Below are 25,524 nucleotides of genomic sequence, written 5' to 3' on the forward strand. Positions count from 1 at the left end.
TTGAGCAGTTTATAATGAAATCGTATCTGTTTGATACACATTGTTTTTCACAAGGTTTCACGCCTCAAATTATTGAAAGTTACATGGAATAATTAAGCTGGCAATCACTGAATAAGAATTGGGCTCTTCCTACACTCTGTGCATTTTAAAATCACTTTTGCTGTGAGTACTCTCAGTGGACTTCAGGAGATATTCACCATTTATGATCAGGAGATGGAAGAGCAGGGTCTTGTCTTGATTTTATGAAAGTCGCTGCGTGACAAGGGGACAGTTATGTCTCCTCATCATTAGGGTCTTTGAGTACCAAACCATGTGAGGCAGCAGAGCAGAATCTAGTTTCCATTAAAAAAAAAAGTGTTTTTCCTGAACCTTGCAGCCCCTGTGATGTAGACTTAATACTCTGTAACTATAGTTGTGGACTGTTGGATGTGAAAAGCATGTGTAATTTTAAACAAAAAATACCATGTCAAGTGTCATATCTCAGTTTTGTTTACTATGAAAAAAATCCACAGGCTACCACAGCATTTCATTTTAGTGACTGCATTCTCTGATTGAGGATTGTGGAGCAGGGACTGTTGCACAAGTTGTGCCCATTAGGATAAAGTCCTGTTTCTGTTTCAAAGGGTTTAATCACACAGCTTTGAAGCTCAGTGTGTTTTCCTTCTAGAAGCACCAAAAGCGTGCTTCAAAAAGGATTAACCTTTTCTGTGTATTGCTTTAGGTTGAAAAAATAGCTTTATCCTGATTGCATTTCAAATGTGCCGGACACGTAATGCTTTCCTGTTTAAATTGCTGTTCTTTTGCCCAAGACCATTGTGACTTGGTAGTAGATAAATAGACATTTAAAACACCCCCCTTGTTATATTCAGAGAGCCAGAGGTTGCCACATGATAGCAACTTAAATCAAGACAATTTCAAGTCACCGATGAGATGTAGAATGCTGGCATTATTCCTGTTTCTTGTTTGTTAGTAATAGCTTGACTGAGTATTGAGACTGAACCTAAAATGCTGCCATCAGCACCAACTACCCTTTAGATTAGCACACATCTCCTATTCCCTGGCACATAGTTAGACCAGCTTAATGTCAGAGCATAAAAAAGATACTTGTTAAATAATTTCCCAAAGCTCCTTCTCAATCTTTAATTTGTTTTTCTTTTTTCCCCTCTTCTGCACCCCCCCTTTTTTTTCCCTGTGCCGAAGGGTACGCCATTAAGTCGGGCTGATTTAAGGGCTGTCAACATCAACCTCTGCGACATGTGCGTTATCCTGTCAGCCAATCAGAATAATATTGATGATGCTTCGCTGCAGGACAAGGAATGCATCTTGGCGTCACTCAACATCAAATCTATGCAGTTTGATGACAGCATTGGGGTCTTGCAGGCTAATTCCCAAGGTAAGGACTGCCCTATAATACTTCTCTGCAGTGCCTACAGGGGACAGGACCTGGCAGGAAGAATATCCCTCACTCAGTAATTCAAAGAGCCCTACATCAGCTTGCTTGACAGTTAAACCTGCTGATTGGTATGATGGCTTTTAAAGGGACAGTCACGTAGTTTCTCTGCTACATCACAAAGCACATCATTCAGAGAAAAAATGAATGAACATGAAACTGGCATTTTTTCTCATTTTAAAATTTTCCTAGATAATATATAAAACCGTCATTTTCTCACTGTGACTTTCTTACATGGGGAGTTGCTGTTGTATAACCAGTGATAACTTGCAATTATTATTTGGAATATCTGAAGTTTCTGTCCAACAAAATATCTTTTTATGTAGAGCACATTAAAACTGCAAAGAAAATACAAGTTTGAGTAATACCAGCCAAAAAGTAAAATAAAAAAGAACAAGAACTTTAAATTTTCTTTACAGCTCTGGCACCTTCTTGCTCAAGAAGTTAACTGAGAGTTAACTCAAAGCTGATTTCTTCCCATGGTTTGACATGTACTCATCCCATTTAAGGACGTTAAACAAAATCCTTCAATCTTTCCTGAGAGTAGGGGACTGATTCATAGGTAGCCAAAGGCTATTTTACACCATCTATGCCTGTGCAAAGCAGCTGCAAAGCAGTCATAAGCACCCCAGCAAAGACCATCAGAGTAAAAACAATCATCTCCCCATCCCTGAAGCGTCTTGCAGCTTATGCAGCTGAAGTCCTACCTTTGATAAACCTATTAGCTGCTGCAGTAAATATTCCCTCTGGATCTAGTTTTGCTATAAATGTAGGTGGAAAGGATTGTGCTTTGGTCTGCAGTTTCCCTGTGAGCCTGATCGAGAGGTAGTTTTCCCTCAAGGACGGTGAGAACTAAGATTAAGTTCAGGTTTTCCTCTTTACACTCTTATCAGGAAATAGGAATTATGTGCCAAAAATCAGAGGCTGCAGTGTAACTTCTTGAATATAGAAACTTGAACATAGAAAATTCTTTCTTAGAATCTGCATTAAAATGGTGGAATTATATTGTACCAGGAAGCTAAAAGCTTGAAGTTTTCAAAGTCAGATCAGACAGTTTTCTGGATAAAAAGTAGATTTAGAGAAGAAAAGGAAGAAACTGGTTGTTTTCAATCCCATGAGTGTTCAAAGTTTCAAATCTTTGGTCTGGAAATAATACAACTCCAAATATTTTAGAGTTCTTTCCTCATAAATTTGTGAGACCAGCTTGCTCACGCTCTGATAGCTTATAGTTATGATTAAGAAACTCATTGCAGAAGTGGGAGACAGGCATAGAGGTTCCTTGTTTCACTGATCTAGACCTGGGATTTGAAATTCTGTATCTCAAAACTAAATCTGTACTTTTACTACCAGGCTAATGGCTACTCTTTGATGAATCTCTCTCAGTCTCCTATCACACACATAATTAAAATAATCAAGAATCTCTTCTTGAGCATGAGCAGTCTGAGAGAATTTTCTGTCTTTGCTCAGAAGTTAGAGACATTTTCAGGACTGTTGTATTTACCTCTTGGTGTACACAGCATCTCACACCATCCCTCAGTGAGGATGGAGGAAACTTACCAATATCCAGTCTTGTGCACTACATGATCACCTGTCATTTTTTACTCCCCATCCTTGGAGGTATTCAAGACCTGACTGCATAAAGCTCGAAGAAGCTGAGCTGACCTTGTAGTTGACACTGCTTAGAGCAGGAAATAAGACCGGAGACCTTCCAATGTCCCTTCCAGACTGAATTGTTCTGTGAATCTCTAATACCCAGGTTGCTGCTACAGCAATAGCCCCTATAGGTCAGGAGGTGTACACTGGCCATGGTCCAAATCCCTTTAGCCCTGTTAAATGTTGCTGATGGGGAGAAGAGGAGGAACAATAGGTGAGCATATTCTTAGAAATTTTTGACATTACTTCAGGTAAATACCAGATTGCATGTTAAAAAATAAAAGGTCATTCTTTCGGTATATGTTCTGGGGAAACAGGGCATGACACAAGGCAGGCAACCAGCAGCCTGTTTTAATTGGGATCACTGAATAAGGAGGGGTTCTTCCAAGCTGAGTTGCTTCAGAAAATAATTATCTTCACGGTAAATTCTCTGTGTATGATATCCACAACTCCTGAATTGGTTGCATTCCTTTCAGTACAGTAAATTTTCACAGAAGACCTTGAATAAAATGATTAGACTGTCAGAAGCAGTTAGATCAGTAGATAGCACAAATTTTACTGGAAATTATATGCAATGTGACATTTTTGTCTGTGAAATGCAGCTTTAACATACGGTGGACACAACTATCATGACAATTATATAAACCAGGTGATTCAACTTTTGCTGGTCAACAAGCAGTGTATTAGAACAAACTCAGAGATTCTTACTGGCAATTTAGTGCCTTTATTTACAGAGCAAGTTGTTATTTTTCATTTGTGTATTGCTTGACATACTTGTCCTTAACACGTTAACTGATAAAAACTTCAAGTATTGCCAATCTTAGTTTTTCTAGATCTTATTGTATGATTTTGAATTAAGACATCCTCATCAACATCGTGCTTTGGATCTTCTGTGTCGTTATTTTATGTTACTTCTGCTACTGATCATCAGAAACCCTGGCATTAGAAAATCTGGAGGTATGGCAGAAGGTCAGTTGACCTGTGACAGGGTGTTGAAAAGAGAAGAAATAAAGCAAAATATGTGAGCAGTCTGAGAAACATATGGGCTGAGCTTCAAGATTTTTGGTGAGGGATTTAGCAGTATGACCTTACCCTTGCTATTCTGAGTAAATATGTTGTATTATATATGTATAGTTATGTAGTCACCGAGCAGGGGAATCTCATATGAAAACCTGATATATAATTTATGTTTACATTTCTGAGAAATAAAAATACAGTCATTTACTTGATAGGTTATTGAATGTACAAGGATCTTTCTAGTTTGTATCTGTGATTATTTCATTTCAGCATCAGGCAAAAGATGACACCAGTACAAGAAGGGTGCCATAAAAAGCAGGATGCAAATTTTATTTAACAATCAGATAAGCCATAATCGTTGGCAAGTGTTGAAGTACAGGGCTATATCTATAACTCCTTTACTCTAAGTTGGTAGCAGGAGAAGAATCCACAAATTTTGGGATTTCATTCCGTTTTTCCCAGAGCCTCATCCTCATTACCTACTTTAACACTAAAGTCACTCCCAGTCCTAGGCATATAAGCATTCATCACTAGCCGACCCTCTGTATCCCTCCAAACATGCCCTTTCCAGCCAGGGACAGAGCTTTGAAATGGAACCCTGGTGCAGCCCGAGAGGAAAGGTCTTGTAGAAGGAACAGGTGGGTGGACACATGACAGGAAGCTTTGCTGAAAGGGAAAGTTCTATGACAATAGGGCTGCCAATTCCCAATGGATTAAGTTAACTGCTGAAAAATCAGCTCTGTATTATTCTGGTTTGCATCAACAAGGGATTTTCTCATTACTAGTTCAAGATGAAGTTAAAACACACACAGCTATTCTCATACAGAAATGAAGACTTGAAAGTACCTCCTTATGGTGTTAAAATATCCCCAGGTTTTTGGACTGGTTAACAGTAATTATCTGGACCTTCTACAAGTAGTGTGGAAACACTTTTGTCCTCTGGCCTGCCTGCCTTGGATCGTAACTGATCCAGCAGAACTGCATCTTGTCCAAGCACGGTGCTCTGCCTCGACCTTCCGCAGAAGAAAAATCCAACTCAAAATTCCAAGACACAGGAAAAAAATAATATTCTGGACCAGAGCTACAAATGACCTGGAGTATCCAGAGGGGATGGCAGTAAACTATCTAAGTTGTCAAATCTATGTTCATCATCAGCTGTCTGGCAACATACGACCAAATGCATGGCTACACAGAACTACAAGTGGAAACAAGCTGTCTTCCTTAGGAGGAAAAGCTTACTAACAGTTCTGAAAGGATTTGCTGGTCTCCTTTACATAAAGTGTGTACTTCTACTCAAAAAGAACAGGCAGTTCTTTCAAATTGGATCTGTCCTGTTCAAAGTTCTCAGGTTGAAAATGTTCTCATGGCTGTCTGCATTGATAGTTTCAAAGCTGACTGTGCAGCTCCGTAGGCTTGCTAGAGGTTAGGGCTGCAGGCTCTAATGTCCTGAAAATGAGCTTTTGGAAATCATCAGGGCAGTTCATTGCCTTTGGGAGACCTAGAACCTGGATTCCAAGGACAGAAAGACCAAAGCAGATCCCACTGAAGCTGCATCAAAACATTGCTTTCATTAAGATATCTCCGATTTTGAAGTACAGAATGCTGTAAAGAGGGAGCTTGGCCCACCTCTTCACAAAGTTACTCATAAACTCAGCCAAATGGCTTATTTGTGACAAGGAAGCCCTGTGTTTATCTTGATTTCCTCTTATAGATCTTGACTTCCTAGAACGATCTTAAAGAGGTATGTGTTTGTGTTGGAGAAAATGGTCACCCCTAGGTACTAGAGGTTGGTTTTTACTGTCCTTTCTGTTTCTCATTCTGTTCCCTAAAATAGAAATTGAGATTATTTTATCAAGAAGTGTTTTGGAGAGCAGACCAGAGAACTTTAGACCCATAGTCATAACATGTGCTCCCTAGTCATAACATTTTTCCAAAGCACCCAGGAGGACTGAGTATGGGGTAGGTTCTTCCTTGGCTGTTAAGTTGGCAGACCCCCAGTAATTTTCCTTTCCTTCATTTTGTTGACATTTACATCCTTTCTTCTTCAAGTACCATCTATTGACTATTCCCATTTAGTTCTTCATGTTTCTTGTTTTTTTCTTAGAGCCCTACATTGTGGGAATTTTACTTGTTATTTTATCCACCAGATGAACATGGCCAAACACAAAATATTTATCTTCAGTTGTAACTAAAGCTGCTATTTGGCTTTCTTCCCAAAACCCAGAAAGACAATTATACCTAACAGTTTAGAGATTTATAAATACTGTACCAGAGTAGCCTCTGGGTAGTAACTTTAGATATCCAACTCAATAATTTTCTTTTATTGGATAGTGATTTAGAGCTTATTTTGAGTCCTATATAATAAGAGCAGTACATTTCATTAAAAAACACTTACTAAACAATAAAGAAAAGTGATCTTATAGCTCCAAGCAGGTCTAAAGGACAGAAAGGGGAGGCTGTATAGTAACATTTTGTCCATAGACATTCTAAGACAGATCACAGTACAGCAGTGTAGATGTATTTCAGCAAAGTAGCAATTGCAGTTGTTTTCTGAATGACTTCAACTTACGAGAATTTTCCCTGGGAATGCTATTTCTATACATGAGTGATCTTTTTAGGGCCTTCATTTACAGTTCTCATAATAGATCCTCCAACAAGAAAGAATAAAGAGAAAAGCATTAAGATTGGATGAACTCCTGGGTAATACATTTCATACATCGTGGCAGGATTCTTCTGGGGAAAATCCTATAAAACCAAGTAAACATACTCAGAATTTTACACATGACTTTCAAGTGTAACAGATCGCACAAGGTAAAGTAGCCCTGTACAAGTTTAATTTCATTTGATCCAGTTCCTTAAAAATCACTTTAAACTTCATTGTCATCTTTTGTTGGAGCTGTCTTAAACTTCGATTGAAAGGACAGAAACAGCCACAGAGTTTCATTAGATTTATTTCACAATCTGATCATTAATTCTTATATCATTGCAATGTTTTATGGACTTAGTCTCACAATTTGCTGCAAGAAATTTATTATTAAGATGAATTTAAGATCTGGTTTCCATTGTGCTTGCAGATAATATATTCTTTTCCACCTCTCCTGATTAATAAATCTTAATTGCTTTACATGTTAACAAAAAGGCAGAAAAACCATATTATCGAGACTGAAAATGAGAGAAAATTCTTAAATAAGGGGAAAAGATAAATATTGTCTGAAGTGCTTTGTTAGCAAAGGGTTTGTGCCACTTTGAGATAACTGTATTGTAATGCTCTTAGAGAAAACTTTTTATAAATTCAAAGCAATAGTTTTATTCCTGAAGGAGGGGGGTTTAGTGAATGTTCAATCTTATTTCTCTTACTTTATAGTCATAAGTTTTAAAGTTAACATTTCAGAATATAGGTTTGGATAATCACAGATGCAGTTAATTTTTAGGCTGTTATGGAATTCAGTATTCTGTGGCAACTCCAGCACTGCTCCTATGTTTAATTTGTTACATTTAATGCAAATGTAGGAATAAAGGACCTTACTTTCAAATACAGAAAATCAAACTCTATTTAGCTGCACTAAATAATTGCAGAGTTTAAGGAGCTACTTAACCTGCTTAGGAAAGCTTATGAGTAAATGCAGAATATTAAATGTAGATGTAATATTAAATAAATGAATAATGCTGGCAAAAAGTGAAAGATTTGGGGTAGTTTTTAAAAGTGTCAAAGTGAGCTATGACACTAGCTTTATTCTTTTCAACCCTTAGATTCCTGTGTGTCTTTGTATATATTTTTAGACTGCAGAATGCTTGTTATACTTAAAGATAGCCCATAATTACCTAATTCACATATGTGTTTTGAAAGATATTCTCTAAGACAATATCAGTCCTACCAGTCACATTTGCAAAAATGGTATCTTGCATTGACGTCAGTGTTATTGGTTTGAGGACTGATAGTTTAGTGTAGGAGTTACACCTGATTAAGGATGTTTTTATACTGGGTTCTGAATGTTCCTTGTATTTTTGTTAGCATCAGTTGTTGCAAAAATAATAATAATCCAATTAACAAAATTTTCTACTTGGTTGATTGGTTATTTTTTAACTAACTGAATTTTGAAGTGTTTGTTGTATTTACTATTTTTCAAAACAAAGGCAGACCATCCTAAGTAATGAAGTTAATAACTGAAAAATGAGATAAGGGCCAGACATGTCCCATATCACTATTTACTCACAAAAAATAGTCCAATTTTTGAAGATCAGGTCACTGTGATAAATAACTCAGTATTACCTTTTTGCAACATGCACATAATTTCTTATCCTGCTGAACTAGATATATCAGCTGATAGCTGTTATTTATTTTATGGTAGCACACTGGAGCTCTAGATGGAATTAAGAGCTTGTTGTCATAGTCCTGATATATACAAGAATAAAATATGACCTTTGCCCTGGCAAGTTTACAATCTGATGCCTTGCTTGTTCCAAAACTCATGTGCAATGTTATACAGGTTAATAAATCTCTCTGACTTCAATGAAACTGTCCACCTGTGTAAAGTTAGATTATGTGCAGGTCTTTGCAGGATTTGGACTTAAATAAACTAAAGAGACGGGGTGGGAGAGAGGCTTTTCACTCAACTTTTTTCCTGTGCTGTAGAAACCAGCTCTGTTAGGACCTTGCTAGGCTTCCAGTTTCCACATGAAACCCTTGACAGGAAAGGTCCCACACAGCATCCTTCACGTTTTTGTATTTTTCCTTGCACCTGGACACCAATGTTGCCTGCTGGAATTACATACAAAAAGTAGTTTCCCACCTCCCTCAAAGTTTTCCTGGAAAGAGAGAAAAACTATTAAGAAACGAGGGTTTTCAATTCTGTTGCTTATAAAACACTAAAAAGTGTTGGATGAATGGCTGGAGAGACACATTTCTTTGACACAGTTTCTCTGTATTTGAGAAATGCTACAGGGTTCTAGGCCAAATACCTTTAAGTTTTCACAATTGCTTCTTCCTCTTCTGCTTTAAGACACCTTCTGCTTCAGCCAGAGAAAAATAAAACTGGGTGAACTACGTAGATAATACAGTACATCAAATGTGATCTCACACTTAAACTCTATTTAACCATCCCAAAACTGTTATAAATTGATGGTAACTCTATTTTATTATTATTTGCTGTTCAACATCTCAGAAGCAAACCCCCTATTATGAAGGTGTACTATTTTGTGCATTTCTGATGCTGAGGAATAAAAAAATGCACTCTTTTTATGAGCATTAATTATACACCAGGCAAGGAAGCAATTGCCTCTATGTTATGAAATATTAAATCAAAATGCTTCCTGTTCCCAGATGTCCCAGAGATAAATACAGCAGTATTTTGAAGCCCCACTTGGAGCTGTTTTCCCTGCAAATTTATAGTTTTGTCTCCATTTTCAGAAAACCCTGTTTTATGTGAAGTATAGCACTCTTGGTAGTTTTTAAGGAGCAAACTCCTCTGGAGTTGCCTATGTAGGCAACAACTCTTATGTAGATTGCACACAAGGGATCTGAAGTTGAAAGGCTCCTTTAAGATGACAAATGGGTTGAAAGTGTTATTGTCTTTGATTGCATGCCTTACATCATCTGTATGTAGGAATAAGAGAGCTATACTTTATCTTTAGCCATTTTATAAATATTTAAGTCCTTATAGTTGCCTAAAGATATTAAAGCATATTTTACAGTAGTTGGAATATAAATATTATATATAGCACAAGATACCAAAGTAGTTTAATGAATTCATAATTTTCTGTTCACTTTTATTGGAATGTGTTTTATGTTCCAAAACTTCCATTTAAAGAATAAGAAACCATTCTGCTCCCTGACAAGATGTAAGCCAAAAGTGAATGTAATCAAGATGGTAATATGAGGCTTCAATTAGCAAGAAGAAAGGGAATGTGAGTATTAGAATGTACTGCACCAACCTCTGTGTTTTAAATTAAAAAAAAAAAAATTTTAACAAACCCATATGTAAGTCTTTAAGAAACTTTAAGGTGTTTTGCATTTCCCTCTGTGTATTTTCTAAAAGTTCTTAATTGTATAAGAAGATGCATATCTAGATCCAATTATACAAAGGAAAATTTTTTAAATTTGAACTTAATTTTCAAAAATAACCAACCATAAGAATTTTATGACATTAAATGTGTAAAAGGTCTGTGTTTCATGGCTTTGAATACAAAGGTATGTTGAGGTTATAATTCTAAATCTTTCAAATTCCCATCAAATATAAAAAATTCTTTTTAATATTTCACAGTTTAACTATTTCCCAGTAGGAGTCCATGCTGGGTAATGCTTGCTAATTACCCATAACAAAAGTAGACACACAATGCTGGTAAATTACCTGACCCTTTGCATTTTAATGAGACAACAAGGATTTCATGAAGTGATGTTGTTTCAGTGGTTAATGGTGTCAGCAATGTTGTAATTGTAGGCTGAGGCACAGTAGCTGCACAACCACATGTAGGCAGGGTTTCTCTCAACAGGCCCTTTGGAGAATAGAACAGGGTATTATCATTAAGCCTATGTCATTTGCATGCTGCTAATCACTTACTTTATTATCTTGTGTATCCATTGTCTTTCTTTAATTGCTCTTTAAATGAAAATTAAAAATAGTTCCAATGCCCACGATACTTGTGATAGCATCTTGATTATGAAGATAACTTCAAGAAAATGGAACATATAGATAATGTATTGCAGGAATACAAGATAGTTTGAAAGTTATGTACCACAGCAGGCAGCCTCATGGGTGTAATTCTGGTGTCTTTCTTTGCTTCACTACGTATTGTTTGCTTAATAAATGGTTATTTATATTCATAAAGGTGATGGGGTTTTTTCAGAGATCAGTGTCACTGGTTTTGCTTTACTGTGGAAGAATATACACAGCTTCAGTATCTAGCAGACTTTACCAGTCTAATAGCATTACAGGAGAAAGAGAGATTTTTGTTGTTTCCAGTTAAATCCTAGTCTGTGATATCAATGCAGAAAAGTAGCATCTATCACCTGCTAGTGATTTGCAGAACTTTGACAACTTTGGGATAAAAATCTACAAAATTCTTGGCATTCTCTTTTCAAGATAGACCTGTTGATTAAAGTTTGACATGGTTAAATATGAGGCAGCCCAGACTTTCCATAACAGGCATTTTCTAAAAGCTTGTTAGCTTCTGGTTATCAAGAACCTGCTAGTTCTTTCAGCATCTGCATGGTGGGACATTCAGGCTGACTTGAGGCACAGCCTTTTGTGGAGAATCAGTACTACTGTGCTCCTAATAATGTATTTTTGCAGCTTTTCAACATCTGAACAAACCAAAGCTGAAAAAGTAAATTATGAATTTTGTAAATGGTATGGTAAGAATTTTTGTTGAAGAAAGTTCTGAGCTAGTTCTTGTAATTTATTTTTATTCAACACACTCCAATAAGATTGTGGCTAATGGGAATTTTTGCACTGGCTTATTTAGAGACAAGATTAAGATCTTATAAAATATCTGTAAAGTCACAGCACTACGTGGTGTTTTGCAAACTTTTCTTAGAAGTTGGAAGTAGATCCTGTGAAAGTATAATGGAGATTTCACCTTTCACGTTGATTTGAAGCATACATCCTTTCTGTAAGTTTGACAGAGGTTTTCCTTAAACGCATAGACAGGCTTGTAGTATGATTGGATGGCCACATCCTGTTTCTAAGTTCCTGCCAGTCTGCTTGTTCTGTAACTTCGTCTCCAAGTGAGGGCAAAGATAGGCAGACATTTTTAAAACAACTCCTCTGAAAATAAAGAAAAAGAGACTGAAATCAGGCAGTGTAGTGTGGGGCCTGAGAAACCATTGTTGGAATTGTTTATTGTTTGTTTGAGGACAGATTAATTGGGCTAACAACACTATAGTTACATTCTTGAGAACAAATTTCCATTAGCCACAAGTGTCAGCTTGCTCAAAAATGATTTATGCTGTAAAAAAGTCAAATTCAGAGCAGGTGCTTGGCCATTTTGTTTTACATACTCAGCAGTGCATTTTAGAAACTGTATATATCTGTTGTAAATCCACAATAATTTGCAAATATTTTCTATTCTAACCTTTAATTAAGTCTCCAGTTCTTTAGTGGCAATGTGTACTCATCTGTCTGGACATATCTTCCATTTTCAGTGGAAGATGTAGACTGAATTAGATAGACAGAATCCTTCTAAAAATTTAGAATGTGTCTAGATTTTTTTTTTTTTTAATGGCATCTTGCTCACTGTATCACATGTAAGTAAGGCCTTAAAATTTGTCTGCAGATTTGTATTTTAGATTGGCCCAAAATCACCACTTCTTAAACTACCCCACTAGCAACGAAAGTCCACATTGCAACTTGAATATTTATTCTCAGAATCCTATCAAATAACAGTGAATAAACCAAAGACTCTTAGAAATACTCGAAATGCCTAATTGAAAGGAAAGCTATTTCCACTGATATTGGTACTAAAGAAATTAAAACAGAGAAGCGAATATTTTATTTTTCATCAACCCATTTAACTCACTAGTAACCAATAATGGATAGGAAAGTTATTGTCTTAAGTGTTTGTAGAGATCACAGTAGTATTTAGATGCATGGATGATAGTAAGTAGTCAATACTAAAAACCAAAAAACCACAACAAAACAAACAAAACCCTGCAAAAAACTGCTGGAAATTTTCAGGATGTCTGTACTGGGACTGGATACCATAGTATACATTTTATGATTGCCATTTAGTTTTCACTGCTTAAAGAATACCACATTACATTTTACTGTTATCACTGTCTTTACCAGCTTGTTTGCTAGTGTAATGGGGTTTGTATCCCATATAAATAAAATAAATAAGGGGCTGGTGTAGAGACACTTCTGCTGATACTTCTTTAAATATAAAAAGACATTTGAGCTATAAGAGGTAAGCAAAACTCTTCTAGATTTTAGAAAAAAACTCTGATAAAATAGTAAGTCATTCTGTCGTGATAAGTAATTCATTTTCTTTTTAACATTAATGTTTGTAAGAGGAGAAGGACAGTGAGCCAAAACTGTGTGAACTCAGCAATGGAATTTTCATCTTAAGACTGTACCTCCTCACTGGTTTTGTGAATACCGTTCCTTTTTTCTTGATATATTTGAGCAAATTACCTTTTTATTTACACTGCTGACTGTATGCTTCAGATACTCCTTCTCCTAGAATGGCCATCAGAGGCATAACTTGCTCTCTGAATTCCAGATTCTGACTGAAGCAGGGGTTCCCACGCTTTACAGATTGAGTGAACCCAGTGGTACCAGTGCTATCACTGCTGTTCCTCAGACAGTTTTGTTGACTATACATCTGTAACTAATATGTTGCTACTGGTACATCACTCAAGAATACTCAATTAGAGAGCTACTTCCAGTTCCTCCTCATTCCACAACTGCACAATTTGGATTTGGATTTTCTTAAATAGAGAAAAAAAAAGGGGAGTGGAAAGAAAAGGCTGTGTGCTTTACTGTACTTTCCAAGGGAAAGTTGGTTGAGTTAGCATTGTATAGAGTGATATAGTTAAAATCAACCTGATATTATTTTTCACACATTATATCTGCAAAGATGTCTTTAACAGACATGCTACTCTGAAGTTGTGTGCTGCAGAAGGCAGTATTTGAATGACAAAGAGCATGACTGATTTTTTTTTTCCCTATTTATGATGTTCAGTTTGGAGTTCTGGTAAAAATTTTGGCTTGCAGAAAGCCTTTGTAGTGATATGCTGGAAGCTTGAGTGCCAGAATTAAATTCGGTGTTAAAGCCTCTTAAAGAAAAATATATTCACACATGAGCACAGGATCCATGTTCCTTCACTATGACCATTTACTAAAGCCCTGAAATTTTTTAAGCATGTATTTATTTTTTAATCACCTGCCTACTGGCACTTGACTATGTGCATAAGACAATCTGTCAGCTGAAAGGTTCTCTAGGATTTGGTGAAATCTGGTAGGACAGGACATGTGCACAATGTGCTCTCCAGTCAGCAGGCTTTGAAGAGTTGCATTTTACAATATAGAGTAATGTAGGAGAGGAGCTTTTGTATACTTGCAAATAGATTAGACTGCAGGAAATATGCAGGAGGGCTGTGAAGCACACCTGCCAGATAAATTAGAGGTGGTCTTGATCTGAATCCAACCTGTCTCAAAGCTCAACTCTGGGAATTCTGTTCAGATGTCTTTGATAAAATGGGGCTTTAGCCTTCACAGTTCAAACTTTGATCCCCAAGACAGCCTTGAATGTGGGATTTTAGTTTTGACCCAGCCTGTAGAGAAATTAATGACATTTTACCGTAGGTTTCCAGCTCAGTTCCAGCTTGAGTAATTTGCAAGTCTGCTGGCACTATTTAGCCCACACAGACCATGAAGTCGACCGTAAGTAAGTCCAAGTTGATGGAAAAACAATATTGCTAGAACAGAGTGACAGATGTTGATTATCACAAAATGTCTGTTTAAGCATTTTGTATGTATCCATTTCCTCACTGCAAACACCTGAAATTTTTTTTAGAAGTTACAAAGTAATTATACTTAAAGATGTGGAATTGTCTGCTAAAGAAATTGTCAGAATACATATTCCAAAAAATGACTGCTGTCGTTATTACTGTTGCTACTCAGGGGAGCTGTTCAGATGCCTCATTTATTGGAGCTTAATAGATTAAAAGTCCAAATTGAGTCTCATGATATAAACCTAATCAAATTCTAATCTGCATAATTTTCCCATAAGCAGCAATGGGAAATTGGTTTAATTTATGTTTCAGTAGTTGCCAATCAGATGTTGGACAACATTGTTACTTTTATTTTTCAAGTATTTTAATTGATTGAATTTTTATTGCTATGATAGCTGGCTTTGCTCTTCCTTTAACACTAAGGAAAATTTACTTTTTTTGCTATAATGACATAGCGTAGAGTCTCACCTAACATGCCGATATATCATTTTTAGTGGTGAGTTTTCCATTTTGTTTCCAGTTACTGGATACCTGTCTCTCTAAACTAGGTAATATAGCTTAATTTATTTGATAATTTTTATTCAGCATATTTATTTTTGCCTGAGGTCTAAATATGCAGGGTTGATTAATGATGAAACTGAAAAGAGTTTGGCATCATTATATACTAAATCATTTTAGCTGCAAACCTGTGCTACAGTTAGATGCTACCAACCTTGTGCCCTAGAAGCACCTAGTGTAGAAAACTATTAAATGGTAAATGGAGATTAGGAACAATTAAAAACTAAAGTTTGTAAAGCAAGTAGCTAAAAAAAGGAAATTTAGTTTTGTTTACTGTATAGAGAAATAGAGTTTCCATTCAGGCAGACTTAAGGGAAGTGCTATGGCTAGCAACTACGTATTATCTTACCTAAAGTGAGAAAAGTAGCAAGGAGTGAACATCAAGGCTATGCTCTGCAAAGCATTAATAAAGAGAGCCCATTTGTTTTGGTAGTTTTGGGTTGTGTAAGCTTGTGCTGACCCTTGGCAGAGTTAGGGTTTAGGTAATTACCACATAAGATTTTGTGAAGGGAAAAAAATTTCTGCAAAGCCAACAACAAAAAACTAGGCAGTTGCAGGTGGACTTCATTTTTTAGGGTGTGTATGATAGTGAAACTCAAAATGGCACTTAAACTGGGGAAAGATTTATGTAAGTACCTGTGAACAAACCCCCCTCTAAGTTAAACATGATTCTGCCCTAGGCTTAAAATATTATGCTCTTCTAATATATTATGCTGTTCACAATTGAAATGGAATCAATGTGGTGTGATTCAGTGCTAGACCTCAAGATGATGAAACTCCAATCCTTCTCTTGATCTTTGTTTTAACAGCTTAATTCTACCTTGTTAAAGCAGCCCAAGAACCAGTGGACGTATAAATCATTTACACTTTCAGCACACGGGGCCACTAACTCATCCAGGAATGGATCTCACACTTTGGGGAGCAGAAACTGGCATTGATCCCACTGCCCTGTGCTTCTGTTAGAGCTTTGATTTGGACATCTTGGCTATAGGTTTCTGTAATTCAGCAGAAAGGGAACAAAGGGACATTAGAGAAGAGCACTTTCTTGGCAGGAAGATGGCAGCTTTTTCTCTGTGACATTATCTCTCAGAGTTCAAAGCTCCGAGTGTTGTTCCAGTCCCAAAGCATTGGAGGGTTGCTAAAGTTGAGAAAGTTATCCTCCTTTAGCCTCCACTCTCTGTAGATTTACCTTGGCCTATATTTGGGGCTGGAGCATCTCTGAAGATGCTGTAGTCTCTGAGAGAGCTGGGAGCTTATGTAGTCACATCTGGTCTCCTGCATTCCTCTCCTTTTCCAGACCTTTAGTGATAATCTCCAAGAGATTATTAGATCTTCAGAAAAAAATCACAGTAAAAGTAAGAACTGAAGCCAGAATTTAGGATTTCCAGGTTCTCAGGCCAAACTACAACTCTGTCTCAGACCACATGGGACACTGAAGCTAGAATTGTTTCTAAATTGAATGGCTGTAACAGATTCCCATGGATGTCAGCAGCTCTTTAGCTGCATGACTGCTGCTGAACTTTCTAGGTATACTCAAGGGGCTGTACTTTGGAGAATAACAGGTATAGTCTATCATTCAATTGAATTCACAGGAATATTAATGACATTGTCAGCAAACAGTAGCAAAGGGATACAACTGTGAGATCCTTTTTGAGAATTATTTCTTTTTGGCTGGCTCTGCTTAATGAAAATACTTGTCCCATATTTCTGCATGATTACTTGTTGGGGGCGTGTTTGGCAGTTCACCACTTATGTGTTACTCATATATGCTCAAAATATTATTGTTATCTCATATTCTTAGGTGAACCAGAGGTAGCTAAATGTATATATGCTTTTTAAATTATATTTGAGGACTTTAGTGCATATATCACCCAGTGAATGCCAGGGCATCTTTCCCTAAAATAGCATTATTTAAAGGGTACTATCAATTTACAAGGTGCTTTAATAACAAGGCCACAAATTTTAGGTCTGCCAAGTGGATTTTCAGTTTGGGAAAGTGCCTTCTGCCTGCATAGTTTAGTAAAACATATGCTTGAAAAGGAAGGGAGGCAAAGGGGAAAGGAGCAGAGAAAAAGGGGAAGAGAATCATAAAGGATCAATTATGATCCTTAAGAACAGAAGATATCTTATAAATGTAGCATAAAAATCCATTTTGAGAATGTGCCCATCTGGGTCTTGGTGGAGTCAGTGGAACAGAAGCTGTGCACATCCACAGGACAAATTTCCCTCTATATCAAAACCCCAGTGAACCTTTATTGGTCCCTTCAGGAAACTTAAAGAATATATTTACTGTTATGAAGAGCAAACCTTCTTGCATTTTGTGGGACATTACTCAGTGCAAAGAAAAAAAAATTAGTGGTTTATGGCCAGCACAATCAGCAGATCATTTGGCCATCAGGCCAGTTGCTCACACATAAGCAGAGCAAAATTGGTGGGACTTCCATGGCATGTTTAGCCATGCCAGCATTCCTTAATTTTGAACTTCATCACAGTGCCACTGTGGCTCTCAGAATACCAACACATTACTGCTGAGCCACAGTTAGTGCCCCCTGGGAGGACCACGGGTCAGCCTGGCTCAAGAGGCACAGAGCTAACGAGCTGTGCCCAGTGCTGCTCATTCCTTTACAGGTGGTATTTGTAAGGGACAGTGAGGTTTTACAGCCACCTGGCCATGCTGAGCTTGGAGCAGGGCAGCACCTGCATCTCCTGCCAAAAAGAGCTTGCCTCCTGTTAGGGAGGAATCTTCCCCGGTGTTTTTCGACAAAGATGAGAACATCTTTAAGACTTAGATTTTTCCTCTGATGTAATTGGTTGTTTTTTACCTACTCTGTGAGCAGTGGTATCTTAGAGGGAGCCAGGAAATGCTCTTTGCTCAGAATCAAGGCACTGAACCAGCAGCTTTCTGCAGAGAACTGCAGGAGACTCAAACTCCTTCATAGCAGGTGGCTGAGTTAGGGCATGGGAGTCCCTCTCTCTCAGGGAGGGAAGGTGCTGCCAGGAGGGAAGCAGTGACTGCTGGCCACCAGGCCTCACTGATTTGGAGTATGTCAGGAGCCCAAAACCTGTGTTCCTCTCAGAGCCATGATACACTTACACCATTGCTTGGCAGCATCTTGTTTCGGAGACGGACAGGGGTGGGCTCCCTCCTATTGAATCTTCTTCAGTTTGATAAGGAAATTGCTTATTGCTCTCTCCAGCTACCTGGAAGGAGGTTGTAGTGAGCTGGGGGTTGGTCTCTTCTGCCTGGTAACAAGTGAAAGGACAAAAGGAAATGGCCTCAAGTTGTGCCAGGGGAAGTTTAGATTGGATATTAGGGAAAACTTCTTCAGTAGAAGGGTTGTCAAGCACTGGAACAGGCTGCCCAGGGAAGTGTTGGAGTCACCATCCCTGGAGATATTTAGAAGACATTTAGATGTGACACTTAGTGATATGGTTTAGTGGTGAACTTGGTAGTGCTGGGTTAGTGGGTGGACTTGATGATTTTAAAGGTCATTTCCAACCTAAGTGATTCTATAACTCTGTTGGGGTGATTTTCACTATAGCCAATGGTGGTGGGTCAACTGTGACTGACAACTAAGTCCCACAGTAAGAAAAAAACTGATGGCCTGAGGTAAAGCCAGTTTATTAAGTGAGGAAAACAAAAACAAGCCACAAAAAAGCAAAATTCAAGCGATACAAAGTCAACCACTCACCCAGTACAGCAATTTAGTACCAGATGCAGTGACTCCCAGAAGTGATACGGGTTTACTGTACCTTACCTCCTAACTGTTGGCAAAGAGAATTCCCTTCACCAGAAGCCCCCCCATTGTCACTGCGTTTCCTTTCATGGGGACTGTGCTCAGACTTGCACAGGCATGTGAGTTTTACTGTAGAAGTTGATCCTTTTAAGCAGTTGTAGCCAGAGCTCCCTCAGTTGTTTGTTGAACAAGGAGACACTGTTTGTAAGATCACAACTATCAGCCCTGTTTTACGATTTTTGTGAGCATTAATGGAACAAGGTTTGGGGACTGAAGGAGAAAATGGAATATGAAAAGGAAAATGAAAAGAGGCTGTGAGGAAAGCATGTCATTTCTAAATGAATGCTCTGTGCAGAGGAATTGAATCTTTTCACAGCTGAAAATGGATCTTAAATCTGATGCCTTAGCTTGTTTCAGCTTCTGTAATGAAATAGTTTCCCTAATACCCTGTGACCTGAATTTCTCCCTGCTTTATGGGTGCTATTCCTTGACGTACAAACCTGTATTTCCTCAAGTCAGCATTTGATGATGGATGTCAAAATACAGGTCATGTATTATGCATATAGCATTACCGATTTAAGGTGTTTACTTGTCAAGTTGAAGAAATTCAAAAATGTCACATTCACTGAATCTGCACAGCTGTCACTTGTAGTTTTTCATGCCTTTAAATGAAAGTTCTGATAAAGCAGGTTAGTTTCCTGCCTTTTTTTTTTTTTTGGCTCTGTCTTCTGGAGGAGAAAGCAGACAGCCTATGTATGGAAATTACTTGGTGACTTGGGAGCAGGAATGTGTCTTGAAGGTGTTCACTGTCTTGTGACTCTAAATATAAGTACACAAAGTCCCTAAATACACCAGTTTTCCTTTTCCTGAAAATATTGCAAGATTTTTATATTTCTTAAAAGTGTATTTCTAGAAGTGTCTGAATTAAGTACGAGCAAGGAAATTAAATTCTCAGATACTTCTCACATCTTTCAAGACAGTAGGATGAAAAATATTAAGGCATGAGTCTATTTTTCATTCAAGGAGAAAACAAGATCCCTTTAGCATGCTTCCTGCATTTCAGACTGAATGCACTATGTGTGCAGTGTGCAATTACAGGGCTTCTGACAGTCTGTGTCTAACAAAAATGCCACATTTACTTCAATCTCCTGACACCATCCAAGGAAGACAAATATTCTAAGGGTTAGAGAGGTGGCTACAAATGGCCTTCAATGGAGAGTGTGTGTGTCTCTGTGTGTGTGCACATTGCAGTGGAGGGGAGGCAGGAAGAACTTACACAGTTAGATGAGTTATGCTGACTTTAATTTGCTTTAACAGGTAGGGAAATACTGATGTGCTCCTACCATCTGAAGGGCCTGATTCACTGGAAGGTGGTTTAGGAAATGCATCCTGAGATGGGGAGAGGAAAGGCTGCAGGAAGAAAGGGAGAAGCAGAGCCTCTAGGGATACTCCCAGCAGTACAACCCCTAGAGTGCATGAGGACAGTATTAGCTCTATTTTCTTTTAGATAAGTGAGTGTGAAAAGTCTTGCTGTTGCCATTTTGACTTGTAATTCAGCAGAGGATCCAACTGGGCCTGCCACCTTAACTGCTCAAGGACTCTTCAGCTACTTGAGCTTTTTCTAATGTAGCAAAGGCCATATCTTGCATCTCCTAACAGAAAGCATTCCATAACAGAATGCAAGACTTAAAACACTGGATCCTGCTGCCAAGGGAGGTGTTACACCTCCCCTCAGATACCTACCTGTCCTCAGAGAGCATTTCCTCCCTTTGGAGTCCCACTTTAATTTTTCTGCTGTTGTGAGAGTGTCAGTGTTACCTGTAAGTTATGAGGTGATGACTGAAGGACCTCCATCCATCAGATTCACTTGGTGAGCCTGCGGAATCTCAGGCTCTGCCATGAAGAGGTAAACATCCAAAGAGCCAAAACAGCTCTCAGTCGTAGTGCCAGATACAAGGAAGCATCTGCAAACCAAAACTGGCTGGGACTGCAGCTCACTGTCACCAAGCTGGTCTTCTTGAGTTCAGCACAACAGGTCGTATTACATGACTGCTGTTAACATTTCCCATTGCCTCTAAGAAATTTGCTTTCTAAAGATTTTCTATCCACTGGTAATATTATATAAAATTTCTTTACTCACTTAGGTTTCTCTATGACAATGCTTTTGTCTTGAAAGCCTGTTGAAGATATCATATCTACTTCTATTCTCCTGAGGAATTTCTTCACAGACTTTTCACTCCCTTTTTAAGCTATCCTGTCTGTACAATCACCATGTTGCGTCTAGTTTTCTTGTGATAGAATGAAATTCATACCAGTACCTTCTGCAGAGCTAAGAAAGTCTCTTCCCAGTGATTCTAGTTTTGTTACCTGTATATTCTGTATGTGATACAGACAAAACATAGGGATAGATGAATGGAAGGAGAAAATTAAATCCCATTAAATCAAGAAGCCCAAATCTAGTGGTCCTTGTAGTTTAGGGGCAATTTAAGAGTGATGTAATAATCACTGGAAGAGAACCATAAATCCTTAAGGCAATATAAAACCAGTATTTTGGTTAAACTACAATTTAGTTTAGAGATTTCGTGGTTTTTAAATTGGTCCCCAAATTGAAGAAAGGTAAGGTAGATAATATCATATCAACTTCTGAATTCACTAACAGGTGAATGTATCAATGAATTTAGTGGAGTGAAACAGTTTCCACACTGCAAGAAGGTAGTGAAATTAAGTCGGCTGTGATTAGTTTACAATAAGTATATGGAGAATTCAGAACTAGTGACAGAGGACCAAAAGTCTGTCCCTGGATGTCGGGTGTGAAGTCAAAGAACTTGGGAACAATATGTCCAAAAAAAAAAAAAGTATTTTCTAAAAAGTGTGGCTTAAAGTAAGCTTGGCTCAATCCTATTTGTCTGTCTGTCCTAGCAGACAGATACTTGCCTAAAAATGCTGCCTTGACATTGGTCTACAAGAAACCATCAAGTCAGAAGTCACCTTCTAGCTTCACCGTCACTTCTGCAATGAGCATTCCCATGCTTTCTGTAGCTTTACTGGACAAGGGAGATAGAATGCATTAGTCTCAACGGTGAATTTCCACTCCTGCTATTGCATGAGCTTTTGTATAACTACCTGGATTTTTTTGTATAACTACCTACTTACAATCAAACTCCAAATTGTTTTGACTGAGTATTTTTTGTTTAAAGAAAAAAAAATGGATAAAAAAATGCTCAATGTCAAGAGCTCCATTTCAAACTGTAGAGACTCTGGCTGAGTCAGACTGTAGAGACTCAGTCTTTTTTAAAGGTGAATGTTGCTGATCTCCAGATTTTGTTTTTCCTGTGAGTGCCTTCCAGCATGTTTCCTCTTCCACCTTTGTTTCCTTCACATCATCACTTCTTCCAGTTCTTTTCAAGCAATCTTCTTACATACCATTTGAAAACCTGTGTCTTTTTTCTTTCATCCTTCTTGTCTGTTAGAATGGACCCTTCCATCCCAGTATTCCTACGATTGTAATCCTCACAGAAATTAATATTATAAATGGTACACACCATTACAAAAACCCTAACATGGGTGGGTGGTAGTGCTCCTGGAAAAGTTTGGTTATTTTAAATCTTGATTTCTGATCAAACCTAAAACTGGCTAATGGAAGCAGTTTGTTCCTCATGGTTGTATTACAGTTTACAAACAGTACTCTTTAAAATCTTAATTGCTGTTTAAGGAAAGGTGTTTGTTTTGAGATCTTTTTTTTTGTGTGTAGTTTTTCCTCTGTAAACTTTCTCTATTTTCTCTATTCTTTTCTTTTTTTTTTCCTTTTAGGCTTTACACCCCCTGGGATGGATAGGTCGTCTCCAGACAACAGTCCAGTCCATGGCCTTTTACGTCAACCCTCCATTACAACAGGAGCCAACATCCCTATTATAACAGAGCTAGGTAAGAAAAGCTAACATTTATCCTTTCATGTACATTCCCATGTATTTTTCCCACTTTCCTTGTTACGCAGATACAGAAAAATTACCCATACTGTGTCTTACACTGTTATGTTTTCTCTTCTGATAACTGCTTTCAGTTACTCTCTCTAAAGAAAGTTTAGTAACAGTTGGTTCACTTTATTTGAATAACTGAAATATATTTCTCTCCTTTGGGTTTTCTCCATTTTCTTAAGTAAATATTCTATCAGACAAGATGCTTTTTGCATAGTGTAACAAACAAGCAGGGGTCTTTGGGCTAAGGTTAGAAAAGGAAAAAGGCCACAGTAAGTATAAGCAGATATTTCCTGTGCATTTAATCAATTGTAAGAGGCCATTTGTTTATTTCTTCATGGTCCAAAACTGTTTAATCATGTGTAACCAAAGTCTGTATAATAGTATGAGGTATTTCACTCCTGAGAATACAATGATGGTAGGTAACTAGACACTGATTTCCATTCTAGCTGTGGGTATTTATGTTGTCAAGTGGTGTGATGTGAAGTGCAGAAGCTGTTCTGTTTTTTTCATGGCAAATACAAACTTGATTTGTGGTCCTTTGTCCTGTTTTCTTTTTCAGTTTTATTTTTTAGAGCCTTACCTGTCTTTTTCCCTTACTTTATTCTCTTTCTGTACTTTCTTTTCCCCCTAAATACTTTACTTACTAGCTAAGCCTGGCAAACTTCTGCCTTTGGTTTCAATCAGTCAGGAAAAAAACAGTGGAACCCACATTCTAATGATAACTGAACTGGGTAAGAAGTGCCTTTTTCCTTCACATCACTGTCTTATTTTCTGTTGTTGTTGTTGTTACTGTCATCAGCTTTTCCTTTATTTATCTGGCTGTATCAGAGGGGCTACCCTCATGGCACTGCTTTGAATGTGTTTTATTTGTGATTCTGGTTGAAATTGACTGTCTCGTTCTAGTCTTTCTTAATGATTTTTTTTCACGCAGCATCAGTAAACCTTTGATCACATCGTCTGACCTGCCGGCTGTTTTCATAGCACCTCCTCACCAATTCATTGTTTTTGGCCTGAGTCCCCACCTCCCTGGCCCTTGCTCTCCTACACCAATTTTTCTCTCCTTTTCTCTCTTCTTTCTCTTTCTTTTTTTGTCACTTCAGCCTGTTGTCAATTTGGTGGACATGCCTTAGCAGCTTTCACAGGAAGTCCAAGAAGAAGTAAAAGATACCAGAAAAAACCCCAAGCATCATACTTGCCCTCAAGCTATTTTTTTGTTTATTTTGTAGAGTAGGCTTTTTCTCAGAAGCTCAGGTTTTGAAGCTGTAGAGAAGCAGCCAAGCTTCTGCGTGGTTCCCTCTCAACACAGAATGCTCTCACCAGCCTTTGGAGCAGCATTTGATGAGCTTTTCCCTATGGCACAGCACCACCTGTTCGAACCCAGCTCACCTGGCCCACAAATCCCAGTGATAACTTGCATTAGAAAGATAAAGATGCTGAGGATAAACACACACCTGCAGAACTCACAATAGATTTGTAGGACCTCAGGAACTGCCCCCACGCATGGCTAGCATGGTGTCTAAGACAGATGTCAGTCTACCTTAGAGGAAGGTAGAAAAAGGATGCTACTGTCAATAGTGCCTACTCTCGACTAGCAAATTAAACTGAGGTATAAGCTTTTCAAAAAGTACATTTTGAAACTATACAGCAGGCTTTTAAATACTGTATTTCTCAAGAATCTGAAGGATAAATTGATAGGTATTGTGCTAAAGAAAGAAGTATTGTGGATATTGGTGTTTTCTTGGACTCTTCTGATTCCCAGGGCAGAACATTTCTCTTATTACAGTACTAAGGTGTTATGTTTAAACAGTTACATCAGGGAGTGCAAAGGCCAGAATTTTAAATTCTATCCTCATCTCATTTAGACAGCTATCATGAGGCTTTAGCTGTAGTAATTCATGTTTTGTAAGCTAAACATAGCAAGCACGGTAGTATCGAGAGTTTGAAAAAGGAGTGGATGTAAAATAAGATTATATGGGAAAGAAAGAAACTGTATGAGAAGGTATCATCAGAATAGCAGGTGGAAGAATTTCTGACTTAGGAAGTCCAGAGCTGAAATCTGATCAAGGTAACGGCAACTTTTATGTTCTTTTCAGAGTTTGCTGGGTTGGCTCAGGAGATGCGTTCACATGGGGAATAGGGACATAGTGTGTACAGTTTCAAATGCTCAAGAAGTTTTTCATTTCCCTTTCTTGCATGGGAACTGAAATTAATTTGTCATTTAGTAAGTTGAAGGGTATTTCAATGGCATAGCTAAGCAGTCTGTGCTTTCATGCCTGAGGGAGACTAATATGGAAATGAAATATTTCATGAAATATGATCCACTTGATACACTGATCTCAAGGAAACAACTATTTTTAGTTGGAATGAGTTGGAGGCAGAGAGCTTAACTGTGACAATGAAATGCCAGAGAAAGTCAAAATGACAAATACTACTTTATTTGGGCTTTTCTCTAAAACAGCCTGATGTAGATTCTTTTTCATACTGGCTAATGTAGAATTTGTGGCTGAGAAAGTGAAGTTATAGAGACAAATATTTGAACAAAAGGCAGTGCTGCAAGAGAATAACTGCTCATTCATTCAGATAGATGCATGTTAAAGGGACAGTTTATCCTCCTTTGAGCTGTAAGTGCATTAACACCACTCCAGGAAGAATCACAGCAGCACATCTAACAGATGCCTGTGG

The 25,524-nt window shown here is 37.8% G+C and overlaps 1 protein-coding gene across 50 annotated transcripts in view; it reads left to right on the plus strand.

Moving 5' to 3' along the window:
* Window positions 1-25,524, plus strand: part of KCNMA1 (potassium calcium-activated channel subfamily M alpha 1) — a 439,385-nt gene that overhangs the window by 393,403 nt on the left and 20,458 nt on the right. For 25 of the 50 annotated variants that reach the window (XM_042018554.1, XM_042018555.1, XM_042018556.1 and 22 more), the window contains 3 exons: window positions 1,201-1,393; window positions 22,676-22,789; window positions 23,490-23,573. In XM_042018554.1, coding sequence (XP_041874488.1) covers window positions 1,201-1,393; window positions 22,676-22,789; window positions 23,490-23,573 — 391 coding nt within the window. The remainder of the gene's footprint in view (window positions 1-1,200; window positions 1,394-22,675; window positions 22,790-23,489; window positions 23,574-25,524) is intronic. The other 25 variants (XM_042018552.1, XM_042018553.1, XM_042018576.1 and 22 more) reach the window with 1 other exon arrangement.

This window comes from Corvus kubaryi, unplaced genomic scaffold (genome assembly GCF_017639235.1).
Source record: "Corvus kubaryi isolate FWS band 111438036 unplaced genomic scaffold, C.kubaryi_AGA036_p1.0 138, whole genome shotgun sequence".
NCBI classification, from domain to species: domain Eukaryota; kingdom Metazoa; phylum Chordata; class Aves; order Passeriformes; family Corvidae; genus Corvus; species Corvus kubaryi.